Source organism: Microcebus murinus, chromosome 20 (genome assembly GCF_040939455.1).
Source record: "Microcebus murinus isolate Inina chromosome 20, M.murinus_Inina_mat1.0, whole genome shotgun sequence".
Lineage (NCBI taxonomy): Eukaryota > Metazoa > Chordata > Mammalia > Primates > Cheirogaleidae > Microcebus > Microcebus murinus.
The window spans coordinates 11,870,620-11,888,354 of NC_134123.1; the positions used below are offsets into that span (position 1 = coordinate 11,870,620).

At 42.0% G+C, this 17,735-nt stretch overlaps 1 protein-coding gene across 1 annotated transcript; it reads right to left on the reverse strand.

The window, feature by feature from the left end:
* Nucleotides 1-478: 478 nt before the first annotated feature.
* Nucleotides 479-16,476, reverse strand: CFAP20 (cilia and flagella associated protein 20). The gene is made up of 6 exons (XM_012743978.3): nucleotides 16,109-16,476; nucleotides 3,503-3,582; nucleotides 2,695-2,806; nucleotides 1,900-2,088; nucleotides 1,430-1,540; nucleotides 479-920 (listed from the first exon to the last, which is right to left on the reverse strand). Exons 1-6 carry the CDS (start codon nucleotides 16,190-16,192, stop codon nucleotides 915-917), a joined length of 582 nt encoding a protein of 193 aa, XP_012599432.1. The 5' UTR covers nucleotides 16,193-16,476; the 3' UTR covers nucleotides 479-914.
* Nucleotides 16,477-17,735: the final 1,259 nt, after the last annotated feature.

The following is a 17,735-nucleotide window of genomic DNA, read 5'->3' on the forward strand; positions in this document are numbered from 1 at the left end:
AGAGGCAGGAGAAAATCTGCATATAAGTGAACCTATATAGTTCAAACCCACGTTGTTCAAGGGTCAATTGTATAGATCTTGTTCTTTTCTTAAGAGGGCCTTGCTCTGTTACCCTGGCTGGAGTGCAGTGACATGATCATAGATCACTGTAACCTCAAACTCCTGGACTGAAGTGATCCTCCCATCTCAGCCTTCCAAGTAGCTGGGACTACAGGTATGCACCATGACATCTGGCTAATTTTTTTATTTTTCTAGAAATGGAGTCTTGCTATGTTGCCCAGCCTGGTGTTGAACTCCTGGCCTCAAGTGATCCTTCCACCTTGGCCTCCCAAAAAGTGTTAGGATTACACACGTGAGCCAAGTGCCCAGTCAGTCTTATTCTTTAAATGTTCAATGCAAGGTATGTCAGAGCATGAAATGTATGCCATTTTCATATCACAGGAAACAAAACCATTAAAAAAGATAAGCTAGGAACAAATTTACAAACCAAGAATATAACATTTTATTCATTTCCAGATTATGAGTATTACACAGCATATACATATATTTAGATAATATATAAAACAAAGAATAAACCATCGGAAGAAATATTGGTCTGAAATTGCCTTATGGGACATCTTTAATTCTGTTAAGTTCATGGTAAATATTATCTCCCCACACTCTGGGGCAGGCAGCAGGGTAAACTCCAGCATTCACGTATCATTCACAGGATTGCTTATCCCCCGCTGTGTTTACAATGCAACTGCAGAGATATGGCATGGTCACTGGTGTCCACGACACAGGACACCAGGAGTAAATAAAAGAACTATAGCAGAGTGAACTAATATAAATATGCTTTTTGCATTGTCCTCCAGAGAGTTTCCTTTTAAAACTAAGAGTCACATCCAGGGTCTATCCCTTGAGTTGTATTCCAGTTATTGCTGGAAGAGGAAAAAATAAAAACACAGAAAACAGGCATCAGTTTAAGTTTTCAGAAAATAAATGGTCAGTGCCACCAGCCCCCTAACTCTGGTGACACTTGAGTGGACACTAGGCTGTGGGGAATGCATACATGTCCACAGCAGGCAGGCATGGAAGCATCCACTATTGTGTTAGAGGGAACCCATCCACTGATAATTTGGGGATGATAAAGAGGTTCAGATGGAGAATATTCTTTGAAAAAGGTTTGTGAGCAGGAAACAGCAGGATGTCCTGAGGAAGGGCAGGATCACCTTGTGAAGGTGGAGACAGCAATAACAGAGCATTTCACAGGATCATTCCTGATTCAGTGCCGATGTTGAGAGAAAACTTAGGATCTTATGACATAGAGGTGCCCCAAAGTGTCAACACAGAGAGCATCTGTAGCTGAACTCTTAGACTAGAGCACTTTGCAGAAGCACAATTCCCCCCAGCTCACTGTCTGGCTTTCCTCTGGGGAAGGCCGGCTTACCTTTGCCTTGTTCTGAACTGGGAGATACAGTTTGAACTCCGCTGGTAGTTCGTCTTCTGAGTAAAGTCTGTCTGAGAAGTAAACCCGTCGGATGCGACAGTTTGCATGGATCTGTGGATGCAAGGCTTATTGTGAGAGGCTAACATTTACCTGATTTCTCTCTTTTCCTGATTCATCGACAGGCCCTCTCATTGTACTGTAAAAGCTTATTCTCTTTTGAGATCTCCTTGGCTTGGCTTAGCAGGTGAGTCTAACAAGAGGGAGATTCTGCTTACTGTATTCACCCCTATATCTGAGCAGACTCCTGAATATTTTCTGGACCTTTCTGAAGCCAAAGCTCCCTGGATAGTGACTTGGGAACTTTGCCTAGAAATCCATACTATTCTGCTATATGGAACACAAACCAGTATTGGATAGTGGATACCCCCTACACCCCCAATTTTGGGTTCCATTTGGGAAAGGAGCGATACCTGCACTCTTAGGGTCTCAATGTAATTTGTGCCGTATGCTCGCCGGGTGAAGTCTGATAAGTTGAACTGAATTTGGTTCCAGCCATCATCCAGCCGCATGGGCATGGTACAGATGAAGGGTTTCACCCGGGTAGTGCTCTGGTAGTTACTTGCCCGAAATCGTCGACGCACATTCTTGTCATCTAGTACCTGTGAAATATAGAAAAGTAGCATTAACTCCATCTCGGAAGAAGCAAACAACCTTGTTAGGACAAGGGCCTGAACTCCCATAGCCTACTTTCCCAAGGCTGAGACCCAAGGGAGAATAAACACACAGATACAGGTCACACACTGGATGCAGATGGCCCGGAAGTAGCCAGTTTATCTTGTTTGTTGCCAAGGCAACACCAGCTGTTATGACATATGACACACCCGGCAGGCTCTCAGGCCATAGAATGATTTCATAAACAATCTTCCCTTTGAAAAATCAAAAATACTAAAATAGTGAAGGGTGACCCAATATTAAATAATTACTCCCAAATGGACTCTATGCTAACCCTTAAGTTTTGAATCTTACAGCTATTTATTAGATTTTCTAGGTGCTTACGTGTTTCTTCAAAAATCTGCCATTAAATTTTAATTACTAATAACAAATTTATGTCATAGTAACAAGGACTGCATAGAGCGTATAGTAGAGGCAGAAAATAATACATACATGAGGATAGAGATGCTTTTGTAAGGCTACTTTTCCCTGTAAGTTGAAAGCTATCTCTTTGGTCTGGCCAAGAGTGGACACAGTTATGTCCACATACTTACCTGTACTTCGAAGGTAAAATATTTCTTCAGGTTTTTGATGATCATGACGAGGAAAGGAAGTTTAATTCCAAGTGTCTTCTTGGGGTCTGCAGGACATGTGATATATGTGGTACTGTAGAGAGAGGAAATACCAATAAACATACTACTTGTCTTTTTTCCTTTGTGGTATGTACAACAATAACACATGGTCCAAGAGGATAAACTGGAAAGCAGATCTAAAAGATTTGGATATGTAATCCAATGAGTACCCCAACCCTTGAGTCAGCTGATGCTTTAAAAAATGCTGGACTCAGAAACAAAAGCTTAACAATAATAAAACATCTGAAAAACAGAGCCAGATCAGTGGATCTTAGGAAGTTCTTCCAGTGAGAGAAGACTTCAATTCTGGTCCAAGAGTATCACCAAATTTTAGAAAACCAAAACAAAGACCACTGTGGCACTGAACACCACATTGGCCACCCACTGGACGATCAGTATAACCCCACCCATGCCTCCCAACACACACTTTGGTTAAACAGTAATAACATAGCTAATACATAGTGCTTACTATGAGCTAAGCATGGTTCTAAGTGTTTTATACATATTCACTTATTTAATCCCACAATAACCCTATATGGAAAATACACTATCATTCTCCCCATTTTACAGATGAGGATATGAAGGCCTGGGGGATTAAATAACATAAGCTCCAAGTAGCAGAGCTGGATTCACTCAGGCAGTCTGACTTGGCAGTTTGTCCTATTAACTTTTATGATATACTGCCTTCCTGGTATATGATGTCTCTGGGAGAACAGATTTGGCAACCTACCTGACATTTGTCCCTTCAATCTCTAGCACCAGGGACTGGATGTCGTTATCAGTGATTCTTTTGATGTGGCCATTCCGCACCTACAAGGAAGATAATTATATTGGTACTGAAATATTTGGCAACAACATTGCAAAGATTTTGAAAGCTGAATAGGATCATTTAAGAAAAACTACAGTAGCCCAAAGGGCACAACACAGAAGCCTGTGACACTATATGCCGAAGCTTACATGTAAAGCCGCCATGCTATTACCTCTAAACTGGATCCATCAACCACCATGGGAATCCCAGGGAACTTGGCAATCTGTAAATCAGTATAAATTTCTTCCCAAAGAAATCTACTCAATTTAAATTCAGCTAATATTTACTGAGTGCTTACGAGGCACCAGGAATGTTCATATATATTCTCCCCTTTAATCCTCACAACAACAGAACGACAAGGTAGAGGGTGCTATTTCCATTTTACAAATGTGCACATTGGCACCCAGCAACTACAAATGACAGATCCTAAGTAGGAGACTCAGGATTTACCAGGCTTTCCACTGCCCCATACTGCTTCATATTTCTTTGGTCAGAAAGGTCAAAGCTAAGTGTCATTGAGAAGGAGGGTGGCAACCAAATGGTGAAAACATTCCTCCCTGGGTTTACTCCTAATTCATGTTTTCTTATCTTCTTTTCCCTAATTTTCTACTTTTTCAAATATGAATTCAAGTCCCATCTGTGTCACACACAGATGCCCTCTTCAGCATTTTCAGCCCACACTGACCTCTCTATTCTCTGATTTGTTTTTCTGGCTCATGATGTTTAGAATATATCATTTAGCACTTCATCCTACACTATTTTGTATTGTTTGCTGCATATGTAGGAGGTACATGATGCGGAGGAATCAATATTTAATATAGATTCCTCCTCTCAAAATATTTAAGAAAGAACAATTATCTTCAAGCATTAAACTCTTAACCACCTAATATGGACAGAGCAGAGATATGCAAAGGCACTTGGGAAACAGGGCAGGATGTTAGGGCTGAATGTATTAGCACATGAAAAAGTTCAACTAGGTTTAGCACAAGATACTTCAGAAAAACAAACATGTGGTCTTTTCCTAGGCATTATGCAAATGGCTGCTATGGGCTGTCATCTTCAATGATGCAATCACAATGACTAAAGCTCTCCTCTTCACTAATCAGCCTTCTGATTACAATTTGGCTTTCCATTGATGTGCACATAGATAACAGTGTTGAATCTGATAGTTGTATTTTTCAACACAGATTATTAATTATATGGCATTCTGTTTTTAGACATTAGTCTCTGTGAACTCTGTTACTGTGAGTTTGATCTACTTGTGATGTGCTTGGTGTTCTCCAGATGACATCTGATATCACTGCCCACACCCTTTTCTACAACTACAACTAAGTCTTGGCTCCTTTAAACAGTAAAAGCTCAAGCAAGAATACAGATCAGTTATTAAGCATCACTTCTGTCTTCTACAATGCTTAGTACTGTGCTAGGCATAAACTAAGCATTCAAATATTTGCTGACTTCTGGAATTTGTCACCCTAAGAGCTGGCACATATGAATAGGTTCAAGGAGGGTTTTTAAAAAGTTCCTGGATAATATGTCCACCATGGACTATTATAGGAAGGCAAAGATACATCACAAAGCCCATGAGGCTGCCAGTATGAAGAATGTTTTCCCATAAAACATGCTTTGGTGCCCATTGTCAGAGACAGAATGCGGGGCTAGACAGGACCCCAGCCTCTGCCAACATAGCATTTCTTGGGTTCTCAAGACACAAACGTCACATTGAAACAAAGCTTGCAATGTTTAGTGCCCTCCTGCTTTGAATTCTGGGCCTCTTTCCAAGGGAGATTAAGAGCACAAAGGCTTGGGTATGCATGGAACATGCCAACACTGCCCACCTCATTCTCCGTCTAAATGCTCCCAACCAAAGCTGGGATATTCCTCTTATATTTTTGAGGAAAATCAGACAGACTTGTTGGTGAAGAAGGAATTAATGAAGAAATTATTCCCAAATAATGTGAGCAGCCCCAGTGATGTAAACACCGCTTTTATAACATACCACTAATTATTTAATAACATGACCATTCTTTCTTTAAAACGAACATACTATAAAAATCAAATCGATGGTTACATTGAAAACATTAAGAAGTAATTAGGGCCTGAAGGCTACTATTGCTAAAAAGCAACATGTTGCTGTTTAGCCAACATTGTTTTAAACCATGGCCTCAAATCTTACGTCCTCCAACGTCTCTCAGGCCAGAGTTAACAAGAGTCCTCCTCAGCTCCAGAAAGACCAGCCAGATCTCACAGGGAAGAAATGTTAGGGAATCTGCCTTCTGCCCATCTCAAAGTTTATGGCAGATGACTTCACTGGAACGCTCCAGCAATTCTGACCTATCCAGGTCTTTACAAAAGAAAACAAAGCCTTACATTGGCACAGAAGCCTAATACTGGAAGCCAGAATAGACTCTGTAGTATTCCTACGCTTCTGCCCCAGAGGCGAGCTAACTTTTAGTTGGACTTCTGATAAATTCCTAAAGAGATTTCTTTCCCTTTCCCCATTACTAGATAACAACCACACTCACAAATTTAATTCTTACAAAATAAATCGATGTGTCTCACAAGAGAACTTGGAGGGTTAAGGCAGCTTTTTTTTTTTTTTTTTTTTTTTGAGACAGAGTCTTGTTTTGTTGCCCAGGCTAGAGTGAGTGCTGTGGCATCAGCCTAGCTCACAGCAACCTCAATCTCCTGGGCTCAAGCAATCCTCCTGCCTCAGCCTCCCAAGTAGCTGGGACTACAGGCACGTGCCACTATGCCTGGCTAATTTTTTGTACATATATTTTTAGTTGGTCAATTAATTTCTTTCTATTTTTAGTAGAGACAGGGTCTCATTCTTGCTTAGGCTGGTCTCCAACTCCTGACCTTGAGCGATCCGCCCACCTCAGTCTCCCAGAGTGCTAGGATTACAGGCGTGAGCCACCGCACCCAGCCAAGGCAGCTTTTTTAAAGGAGTACCCAACAGTCTCTCTAGAGTTTAAACCTGGCTGGTGGTAAGACAAACTAAACTGAACTTTGTCCAAAGAGAAAGTTCAGAGCCCAGAGAAAAACACTAGTATCCCCAGTGTTTCCAGAGGATGGAAATCAAATTAAGTTGATTTGCTAATAAATTATGATTTTTCTGCTTTATAAGTTGAAAAGGCTACAAATATAAACTCATGGGGGGGGAAGATTAGGATAGAGGGCCAATTAATCAAAGACATGAGCATTAAAGGGTAGGAACCTTCCCAAAGCCTCTTCTCTGGGCTTTAAAACTTGGATCAATGGGGAAAGCAGGGTCAGCAATTTGGGGCAAGGCCTCCCAACTACCCTGGCAATCTCGCTATCACTGCCTTAAATTATAAAGGTCTTCCAGGAAGCAACCCCCTCTCCTCACATCAGCTTCTGACAAACACGTACAATAAGCTACATGTCCTCCGAAAGCATCAACTTCCTCCCCTTAGCTTCTTCCAGCTCAAAGGTCACTGCGCAGGCCTGACTTTCGGATGAAGATAAAATGAACTGGTCAGCACTTATTTATTGCTCAAGGTGGAAGCATGTTTTAGTTTACATCCCTCTAAATCAGAAAGACCTGTTTTTGACTTGTTAATTCTTTTCATTCATGACACAGTCCCATTCATTATCAAAGTATGGCCTACAAGTGTTTTATTCCTCAAAAAAAAAAAAAAAAAAAATTTAAAGCCAATCTCATATTTTTATAATTTCATGAATTCCCTGTTCCCCTGCCCATGAGCTGGAGGTACTCAGGCAGCTTCAGAACCCAGGTTGCGGGCAATTACAGATCAGAATGATTCTCAGACTCTGCAGACACCAAGAAGGGACTGAACCTTCAAGCTTGTCTTACAATCACTCTCCCAGGCTTTCCATGGTTGCTGGGGCAACTAATAAAGAACACTGATATTTTTCTCCCAGTGTAAGCCCCAGGGAGGAGGATTAAACTGAGAGAGAGAAAAAAATACTACTGGGATAGGGAGGAAGCCAGCTGATGCTATATATTTCTGTGAGTGATTTAAAAATAACAGGAGTTGTATCCATTCCCTTCCCCTCCCCCCACTTTCATTTTTCTGGCTCCACCCCCTTACCCTGGCAGGCAGCTGAACCCTCAGCCATCTGGCATCCTAATCTTAATGACACATGTTCCAATTTACATTAAGCCATTAGAGCTGTCCAGTTCAGCAGGAAAGTTCCTGCCCTGGGTTTGGGGCCCAGCTCCAAGTCAGAAATTAGGCAGAGGGAGACCTCTGTGGGGAGAACTGGGCATAGCTCCGACTCCACAAACAAGCCTGGGCCTCGCAGGCTCCAAAGGACCAAAGGCTTCTCTCCCTTTGCTGTACTTCACAGGGACGATGCAGACAGCAGACAAACAACTCCTTGCATATACACACCACCCCTTAGTTAACATGAGGACAATTATGTGCATCGCTAACCAATGTTTTCATATCAGTGAACTGAAAACATAAGTATAACTAAAACCCATGCCCTAGTCCAATTACAGTAAAAACTATTACTCAGAATAATGAAGAACATAGTCTGACTGATCCTGGAAAGGTAAAAAAAAAAATGTTTTACTACTTTTATATCCAAATGCACTCAATTCTACTATTGGAAATTGCATCAATTTAACATGTATCAACAAGGTTTGCTAACTATTAATAAAAGCTAGGGTATAAGCTTTTCGGAAGAGGGACTGCATTCATTTTTAAAAGTAGGCACAGGCAATGGGAATAACACTACCCAGCAACAACAACAAAAGACTCTGGGTTCTAACACTTACTTTGGGAATAGGGGAGAAACAGCAGTAGCTGAGAGGAAGACAAGGTAAGAGGCAAGAAATACAGAGAAACTTTCATGAATTAACATTCTCATTTTGTGGACTTTTAGAATATTGCCACTGAAGAATGAATATTATACAATGTTTTACACAGGTGTAGGTGGGAATAGAACCTCCTGGTACTTTCCTTACAACGAGAATGTTTACATTAAATGTAAGGATCCTTTAATAAATATAAGATTTGCTGGTCCCAGAAGTTAAGAGAATATTATAAAGAAACATCTAATTTCTTCTAAGCTCTTGGTCTAAAAATTTACAAAGATCTCTATCAGGAAACTTAGTGTAGCCAGGAACACAAATCTTAAGAAGTTAATTTCAAGTAAGCCAAGCATGGCAGTGCACGCTTGTAATCCTAGGGCTTTGGGAGGCTGTGGCAGGATTACTTGAGCCCAGGAGTTCAGGGTTGCAGTGAGCTATTATTGCACCACTGCACTCCAGCCTGGGCAACAGAGCAAGAGCTAATTTCAAGTGTGATGAGAAGTAGAGGTTTTATGAATAAATATAAATTAACTTAGCCTGGAAAGTCAAAGAAAGTCTCCCTGAGAAAGTGCCTTTGAACTGTGTCCTGGAGACTAATGAAGAGGTAGAGAAATGGGGGCTGAGGGGTGGGACCCAGCAGGGGGACCAGAAGTGCAAAAGCTTGAAGGTGAGAGAAAACAGGACTTCTTTCAATTCAGTAGGAAGACTACCGCTAAGAGGGGGAACCTGGTGAGGTGAGCCTGGAGAACTAGTTAAGCAAACACCAGACCATGGGCTGTGTAGCCTTAGAGCCAAGTTAAGGGCTTTGGACTGGGAGAGCCATGGTTCAATGACTAAATTATACAATTTATGAAGTGTGGTTTTACTATACTTCCTATTCCTAGACATATGAATGCTGAGCTCACTTATAAACTTTCTATTTTATTTTTTTCCATTCTATTTTTTTTTTTTTTGGAGACAGAGTCTCACTCTGTTGCCCAGGCTAGAGTGCCATGGCGTCAGCTTAGCTCACAGTGACCTCAAACTCCTGGGCGTAAGCAATCCTTTTGCCTCAGCCTCCCCAGTAGCTGGACTACAGGCATGCGCCACCATGCCTAGCTAATTTTTTCATATATTTTTAGTTGTCTAGATAATTTCTTTCTATTTTTAGTAGAGACAGGGTCTTGATCTTTCTCAGGCTGGTCTCGAACTCCTGACCTCAGGCAATCCTCCCGCCTCGGCCTTCCATAAACTTTTTATTTTAGTCTTGAGCAAATCCCTCAGTTCCTTGCCATATTTAATACTACATGCTATAATTTATTAAGTACTAACTGCAGTCACACATTGCTGAATGATGGGGATATATTTTGAGAAATGATTATTATGCAAACATCATAGTATCTACTTACACAAACTTTGATGGTATAACCTATTACATTCCTACGCTATATGGTATAGGCCATTGCCCCTAGACTACAAACCTGTACATGAAATTACCGTACTGAATACTGTAGGCAACTGTAACACAATAGTTAAGTATTTGTGTATCTAAACATATCTAAACACAGAAAAAGTAAAGTAAAAATATGGCATAAAAGAAAAATGGTACACCTGTATAAGACACATGTATAATACACATGAATGGAGTTTGCAAGACTAAAAGTTGCTCTGGGTGAGTGGTGAGTGAATGTGTAGGTCTAGGACATTACTGCATACTGCTGTAGGCGTTATAAACACTGTGCACTTAGGCTACACTAAATTTATTTAAAATTTTTTCTTTCTTAAGTAAGTTAACTTTAGATTACTGTAACTTTTTTACTTTATATATTTTTAATTTAACTTTTTGACTCTTATAGTAACACTTTGCTTAAAACACAAAAACTGCCTGGCACGGTGGTTCACACCTAGCACTCTGGGAAGCCAAGGTGGGAGGATCACTTGAGCTCAGGAGTTCAAGATCAGCCTGAGCAAGAGTGAGACTGTTTCTACCAAAAATAGAAAAAATTAGCTGGATGTGGTAGCTTGTACCTATAGTTGCACTACTCAGAAGGCTGAGGCAGGAGGCTCGCTTGAGCCCAGGAGTATGAGGTTGCAGTGAGCTATGATGACGCCACGGCATTCTATCCAGGGCGACAGAGCGAGACTCTGTCTCAAAAAGAAACAAAAAAAAAAAAAACCCCAAAATAAAACACAAACACATTGTATGGCTGTACAAAAATATTTTCTTTCTTTATATCCTTATAAAGCCTTTTTTCTATTTAAAAAACACTTGTTTTCTTTTTAAACGTTTTTGTTAAAAACTGTAACACAAACACACACATTAGCCTAGGTTTACAGAGTGTCATGATCAACAACATCACTGTCTTCTACCTCCCTATCTTGTCCCACTGGAAGGTCTTTGGGGCAATAACAATGATAGAGTTATCATGCCTATGATAACAATGCCATCTTCTGGAATACATACTGAAGGACCTGCCTAAGGCTGTTTTATTAGGTTATTAAATATGAAATGTCTGATTTCAAATCAAAAGTTTAAGTTCATTATATCTCAGGAAGCAGTACAATTAATCAAAGTATGTGCTTAAACTATTGACATAGTTTTGCCATCTTAACAGTAGCTTGTTTAAGCCAGTAGTGAAGAAGCCTGGAGAGCAAGTGGCCATGAAATCGAGAAAGGTGTTTTCCACAGCTTGTTGAGAAGTGAATTATTTTTCCTCATAAGAAGTGGTCCAAAGCCTGGAAGAAATGGTAGTTGGTACAAGGTCTGGTGACCTCTATAGTTTAAGCAGCAATGCTCATGTGACATGTGGTTGAGTGCTTTCTTACAATAGGATTGGCCTATCTCTATTGGCCAATTTCAGCTGCTTAATGGCAAGCATCCTGTCACTTCATCCAACTGGTTGCAGTAGACATCTGCCATAATAGACTGACCAGGTTTCAGGAATCTGTAGTGGACAGTATCAGTGCTGGACCACCAGACACCATTAGCTTTTTTTGATGAATATTTGGTTTTGGACTGTGTTTCAGCACTTCATCTTTTTTTTTTTTTTTTTTTGAGACAGAGTCTCACTTTGTTGCCCAGGCTTGAGTGAGTGCCGTGGCGTCAGCCTGGCTCACAGCAACCTCAATCTCCGGGGCTCAGCGATCCTACTGCCTCAGCCTCCCGAGTAGCTGGGACTACAGGCATGTGCCACCATGCCCGGCTAATTTTTTGTATATATATTTTTAGTTGGTCAATTAATTTATTTCTATTTTTGGTAGAGACGGGGTCTCGCTCAGGCTGGTTTCGAACTCCTGACCTTGAGCAATCCGCCCGCCTCGGCCTCCCAAAGTGCTAGGATTACAGGCGTGAGCCACCGCGCCCAGCCTCAGCACTTCATCTTTATCTAACTGTTGTGCTGAACTGTGCGATTGTCAAAAAGAATCCATTTTTCATCACATGTAACAACACGGTGTAGAAATGGTTTGCCTTTATGTCGTGACAGCAAAGAAAGGCAAGCTATGAGATGATTTCTCTTCTGACACTTGTTTAATTCACGCAGAACCCATCTATCTCGCTTCTTTACCTTGCCAATTTGTTTCAAATGGTCGGATATTGTTGAAATAGTAATGTCAAATCTTTCTGTTAATTCACACATAGGTTGGGATAGATTCGCTTCTACTACAGCTTTCAGCTCATCATTATCCACCTTGGTCTCAGGTTGCTCACATGGCTCATTTTCAAAATTACAATCACCAGGATGGAACTTCTTAAGCCATCAACGTACTGTGTGCTCATTAGCTACATCTTTCCCAGACACTTTGTTGATATTTCAAGCTGTCTGCGCTGCATTGGTTCCACAAAAGAACTCGTATTTGAAAATAACACAAATTTTTGACTTATCTGTGGTTTCACAAAAATTGCTATAAAAAATCCAGAAAGATAATCATAAACCAAACTGTGTGTTTGAAAGAATGAGGATATACCTTCACAATAAAAATCAAACAGGAAGTATCAAAGTGATATGTCAGAGATATCAGCTGTCAAACTTAGTACTTAAGAAAACTGGACATTTCATACTTAACCTAATATAAACTTTTTAAAAAATAAGTACGATGCTCATGATAAAAATAAGGATAAAAAGTATAGCATAGTAAATACATAAAGCAGTAACATAGTTGTTCATTATCAAGTATTATGTACTGTACATAAATGTATGTGCTATATGACTGGCAGTGCACTGGATTTGTTTACACCTACTCCCAAACACATGACTAATGCATTGCGTTATGATGTTAAGATGGCTATGATGTCACGAGGCAACAGGAATTTTTCAGCTCCATTATAATATTATGGTACCGCTGTTGCATATGTGGTCTGTCATTGACCAAAACTTCATTATATGACCCATGACTATATGCCATACCTCATGTTGCTAATCATTTTTATATACCTTCATTTCTTTTCTTTCTTCTTTCCTTTTCTTTTTTCTCTTTTCTTCTTTTCCTTTTTTTTTTTTTTTTTTTGAGACAGAGTTTCACTTTTTTGCCCACCTGGGACAGAGTGCCGCGGCGTCAGCTTAGCTCAGCTTAGCTCATGGTAACCTCAAACTCCTGGGCTCAAGTAATCCTCCTGCCTCAGCCTCCCAAGCAGCTGGGACTACAGGCATGCACCATACCTGGCTAATTTTTTCTATATATTTTTAGTTGTCTGGCTAATTTCTCTTTATTTTTAGTAGAGACGGGGGTTTCGAACTCCTGACTTTGTGCCATCCTCCCGCCTTGGCCTCCCAGAGTGCTAGGATTACAGGTGTGAGCCACCGTGCTGGGCCTCTTCATTTCTTTATAACCATGAGAAATCAATGAGAAAACTGAGTTGTTAAGTACTTGCCCAAGGTCACACAATTAGAACCAAGCACAGCCAGGATGCAAATCCAAGGTGTCTGATCACACACCCTAGCACTAGGGTTTCAAATAGTAAGACACTATTTTTCCCCTTAAAGAACTCGAAGTTAGTGGGAATACACAATAGAAAACTGCCATACAGCGTGATACAGACAGCCACAGGAGCACACATGAGACTTAAGTTCTCAAGAAAAATAATGTTTAAGTTGAGACTTGAAGAATGAGATGAGGAGAGGGGCAATGAACTTCAAAGAGTGTGAGATAAACTGCAGGGGTTACAAACTGTGAGCAAGCCATATCCACAAAAATGAAGTTTGCAAATTCACTTCTCACACTCACAGACAAAGCCTAAAGAGAAGTCAAATCTAATTTTCAAGATTCTTCATAGAAACCAAATAGAAATTCTCTCTCTATAAACTCAGGAAGAGTAAATTTTTGAAAAATCAAAATAACTAAAAATAGGTACCACAGTGACTATGTACCTACTGGTAAAGGTCAGGGCCAGTTCTTCCCTGCCCCAAACTTTGCCCTCATTATAACTTTGCTTTATTCACTGGGAGCAGGGAAAATGTCTTCTTTATTTTCCCAAGTCTACACAATGCCTGTCACTTAGCTGTTGGCTCAATAAACTCTGGAAATCTCTGTCAATTCCCAGTGTTTCCCCAACTGGCTTGGATTCCTAAAACTTTCTGAGGACTTTATAATATATCTGAGAAAAAGTACACACACAACAAAACCTATGGATATAGCCCCAAACTTTCCCTTTTCCTCCCTCTCCTTCCCTTGCCCCAGGGGGAAAACAAACTCACTCCTAAACTCTTTCAATCTAGTCCAAATAAGGACTTAGAAACATATAATAACTTCTACCATTGTGAGAATTTTCCTTGAAATGAGTGTTCTACAGGCTTTCTTTGCCAAAACGTTTGTTTAATTTACTCCATGTAACCCTGCCGATCAATTTAACAATGTTTTCACACATGTTTATGTCATTAGGTGCCATCCGACCTCTAGTGGCACTGTTAAGGGACACAGCGCACCATGGTTACTTTGCTTTTATATTCTGTTTGTAAACATGTTGACTAGCCAAAAAGTTGCATTTGAAAAATAAAACGTACCACATAGGATCAAGCCCAAGGGTTAAAATAGAAAACTGATAAAAGTTTCATACCGGAAATTCTGAGGCTTCCCTACCACTGGAATTCTTTTACTGTTACTAATTTCTCTGACTTGTTCTGAAAACCTCTTCTCCTAGGTCAAGTCGCAGTCTCTATTTCAATTGCCTTATATTGATACTTTTGTTACAAATTCAGTTTCCAAGTTCCACTGGCACACAAGGCCACTCTGTCCCTGTCTTCTGACAGGCTGTAACTGAATCAAGCCACAGCTGGGAAGACAAAATCCTTACAAAGTGCTCAGATATACACACCCAGAGGAGCAATTTCAGAATCTGCAATGCTTTATTCGACTGAACAAAACCAAGTAACTGAAAACCTCAGTAATGTAGAAAAAAATGTAAGGAACTGCTTTTCTATGTATTAGAACTGAGCACTAGAACTAATACTCTTGGCATTAGCTCTAGCTTGTGGATAGAATCGTCTGAAAGAGATGGACAGATTTTTCACATACACAAATGAAAACAACACTATGAACACACCACCCTCAAAGTGTGGAACACACCCTCAGAATGTAGAATTTCCTAGTGTTGACAGGCAGCAGTTCTCTGCCAACCTCTATGTGGCCCAAAGCTCCCATCTGTGGATGAGGGAAGACGGAGCTGTTCTGAGATGAAATCTAAAATTCTTGGCTTCATTACCAATAAACTCTGCTTCGATTACTCCACATGCATCTTTATAAAAACACCATTCAGCAAACCATCTCTCTCCATTCCCCCCTAAAGAGGGCACACCTAAGGACATTGCCCTATATCACCTGTCTTCCACATTTGAGTGCCTACCTTAACTTACATTCAAAAACTGGTACTGCTGACTGCCTGGGAATTTACTTGAGGAACAAAATACCCAAGTAATAAACTGCAGACCAACGCATAGACAGCTAGAGGTTACTTAACATCTCCAAAAAGTAGACAGGGTCATCCTCTCCTGGCCTCAGTACCATCTGGTGGATGTCTGAATAAAGATAATGAAGTTTGTACTGGGCTCTGAGATTATTAAGCCAGACAAGACTTTGACTGTCACCGTTCTGCAGTTTTCCCGATGGAGAAATCAGGCACTGAGGGCAAAGTACAGACTCCAAGTCACAGAGGGTGCGGCGCAGGTGAAAAGGCCACCCAATTCTGGCTTTTTTGGAATCAGTCGGAGGAAAGGAGCAAATGAATGAAACCCAAACATCGTTGGCGTGGCTGGAGCCTTTCTGGCTATGCCGCTATAAGGGTGCCTGAACAAAGGCTCTGTGTCTAGTGCCCCGCACAGTGCCTGGCACAAAAGTGGGCATCAGTGTCTGTGGAATCTGTGAACAGCAGCGCCTTTCATCTGCACGTCTCTGACGCTCCCTCACATAAGTGTACGCGTTTCACGCTACGAGACGAGCACTGTCAACCCCACCGTACTGACGATAAGGAAATGGTGACTTAAAGGAACTGACGGACCAAGTCTGTCGCGAGGGACCCGGTACTAACCACACCTCGGCCGCGCCCACCCCGATGCCGCCCCCGCCCCCCGCCCCCCGCTTACACGCCGCCCGCGCCGCGCCTCAGTCCCGCCGCGCTCGGGACGAGGAACAGCAGCGGCCTCCCAGCCTCTGCCGGGCCCCGAATCGACACAGCCAACCCCCGTCCCCGGCCCCCGGACCAGGAGGACGCGCGGCCCCGCTCCCCGCCCCGCCGCCGCCCCCAGCCCGACCTTTTTGTCCCAGATTTGCAGGGGTTTGCTGCCGATGCTGTAGAGGATGGAGAGGAAGCCGCTCTGGAAAGTGTTTTTGAACATCTCGCCAGCGGCCTTCTCCTCAGCCGCCCCGGAGCCGAGCTAGGCCCCGGAGTAGACACGAGCACTGAGCGGCGAAGGCAAAGCAGGGGGCCGGCCCTGGCCCGAAGAAGGGTAGCTGAGTCCTGACCTCCCGATCTGCAGCCCTCACGGCGGGACGTGGATGCCAGAACGCTACGTCCGCCAAGTTGAGAACCAACAAGGACACCTCGGGACGGAAACCACAGCAACTGCCGCCCGCGCTGCTCTCCCCGTCTTAAATGGAGGCGGAGGGCCGCCTGCTGCTTAAAATGAATCCATCCGCCCATACGAGCCCGCCCCCCGAGAGGGCGGGGCCCAATCCCGCCACAAGGATCACGGACTTCCGGTTCTTTCCGCTCTCAAACCCCGCCTCTAGTTCTGCCGCCTCGAGAAAAGAACTCTGTTGCCAAGGAACTAATTTTTTTTTTTATCGTCCCAGGGCTGCTTTTAGATAGCGGAAGGAGACAGAGGGATTAAACATAAATTGTTAGCGCCTACGTGGTGTCATGGAAACGGGGAGGGGGTGAGGTGAGGGGTGATGAAGACCAGGCCCCGCCCCCTGGAGGGCTAGGAGGAGTTAGGAGGGCTAAAGAAAAGGGGAACGACCTGCAAAGCGGCTTTACTGGAGAAGTGCTTTCGCTGGTATCCTGTGAATGCCAAATAAATGCTTGTTGGCCAAATACAGGATAAGATCATAGCACATTAACCAGTATTGAGCACTAATTGTGTTAAGCACCTTATATACATCACTGTCTCACAGAGGGTCACTATGAATACATTAGGTATCTTAACTTGTGGGATGCAGTCAAAGCAATACTATGAGGAAAATGTATCACTTTCAATGCATTGACTGGAAAACAAGAAAGCCTGAACATTAATATAAAAGCAGAAATTAATAAAATTAAACAAAATAGAGTTGAACCAACAGCTGATTTTAAAAAAATCAATACCTAGAACATTTTGGAATTCCAGATATAAAATAAGCTATATTTTCGGCCGGGCGTGGTGGCTCACGCCTGTAATCCTAGCACTCTGGGAGGCCGAGGAGGGCAGATTGCTTGAGGTCAGGAGTTCGAAACCAGCCTGAGCAAGGGTGAGACCTGTCTCTACTATAAATAGAAAGAAATTAATTAGCCAACTAGTATATATAGAAAAAAAAATTAGCCAGGCCTGGTGGCGCATGCCTGTAGTCCCAGCTATGGGAGGCTGAGGCAGGAGGATTGCTTGAGCCCAGGAGTTTGAGGTTGCTGTGAGCTAGGCTGATGCCACAGCACTTACTCTAGCCTGGGCAACAAAGCAAGACTCTGTCTCAAAAATAAATAAATAAATAATAAAATAAGCTGTATTTTCAAGCGTGGAAATCCCAAATGCTGGAGACATCCATCAGTCACTGGGTATCTATGGAAATACTATTATGTATTGTGTGCCTAGGCCTATGTTGGGTGGATTTTATGGCTGACAGAAAGGAGCTTTCAGCTGACATATTCATCATTGTCTCAGTTTTTATCCATTACAGCAGTAAACT

What these genes read in the sequence shown, in the direction of transcription:
- CFAP20 (XM_012743978.3), bottom strand. Translation starts at nt 16,192, where the DNA reads ATGTTCAAAAACACTTTCCAGAGCGGCTTCCTCTCCATCCTCTACAGC. An exon ending in ATTTTACCTTCGAAGTACAG is followed by an intron (nt 2,089 to 2,694) that starts GTAAGTATGTGG and finishes TATATTTCACAG; the next exon opens with GTACTAGATGACAAGAATGT. An exon ending in TTGAGACCCTAAGAGTGCAG is followed by an intron (nt 1,541 to 1,899) that starts GTATCGCTCCTT and finishes TTGCATCCACAG; the next exon opens with ATCCATGCAAACTGTCGCAT.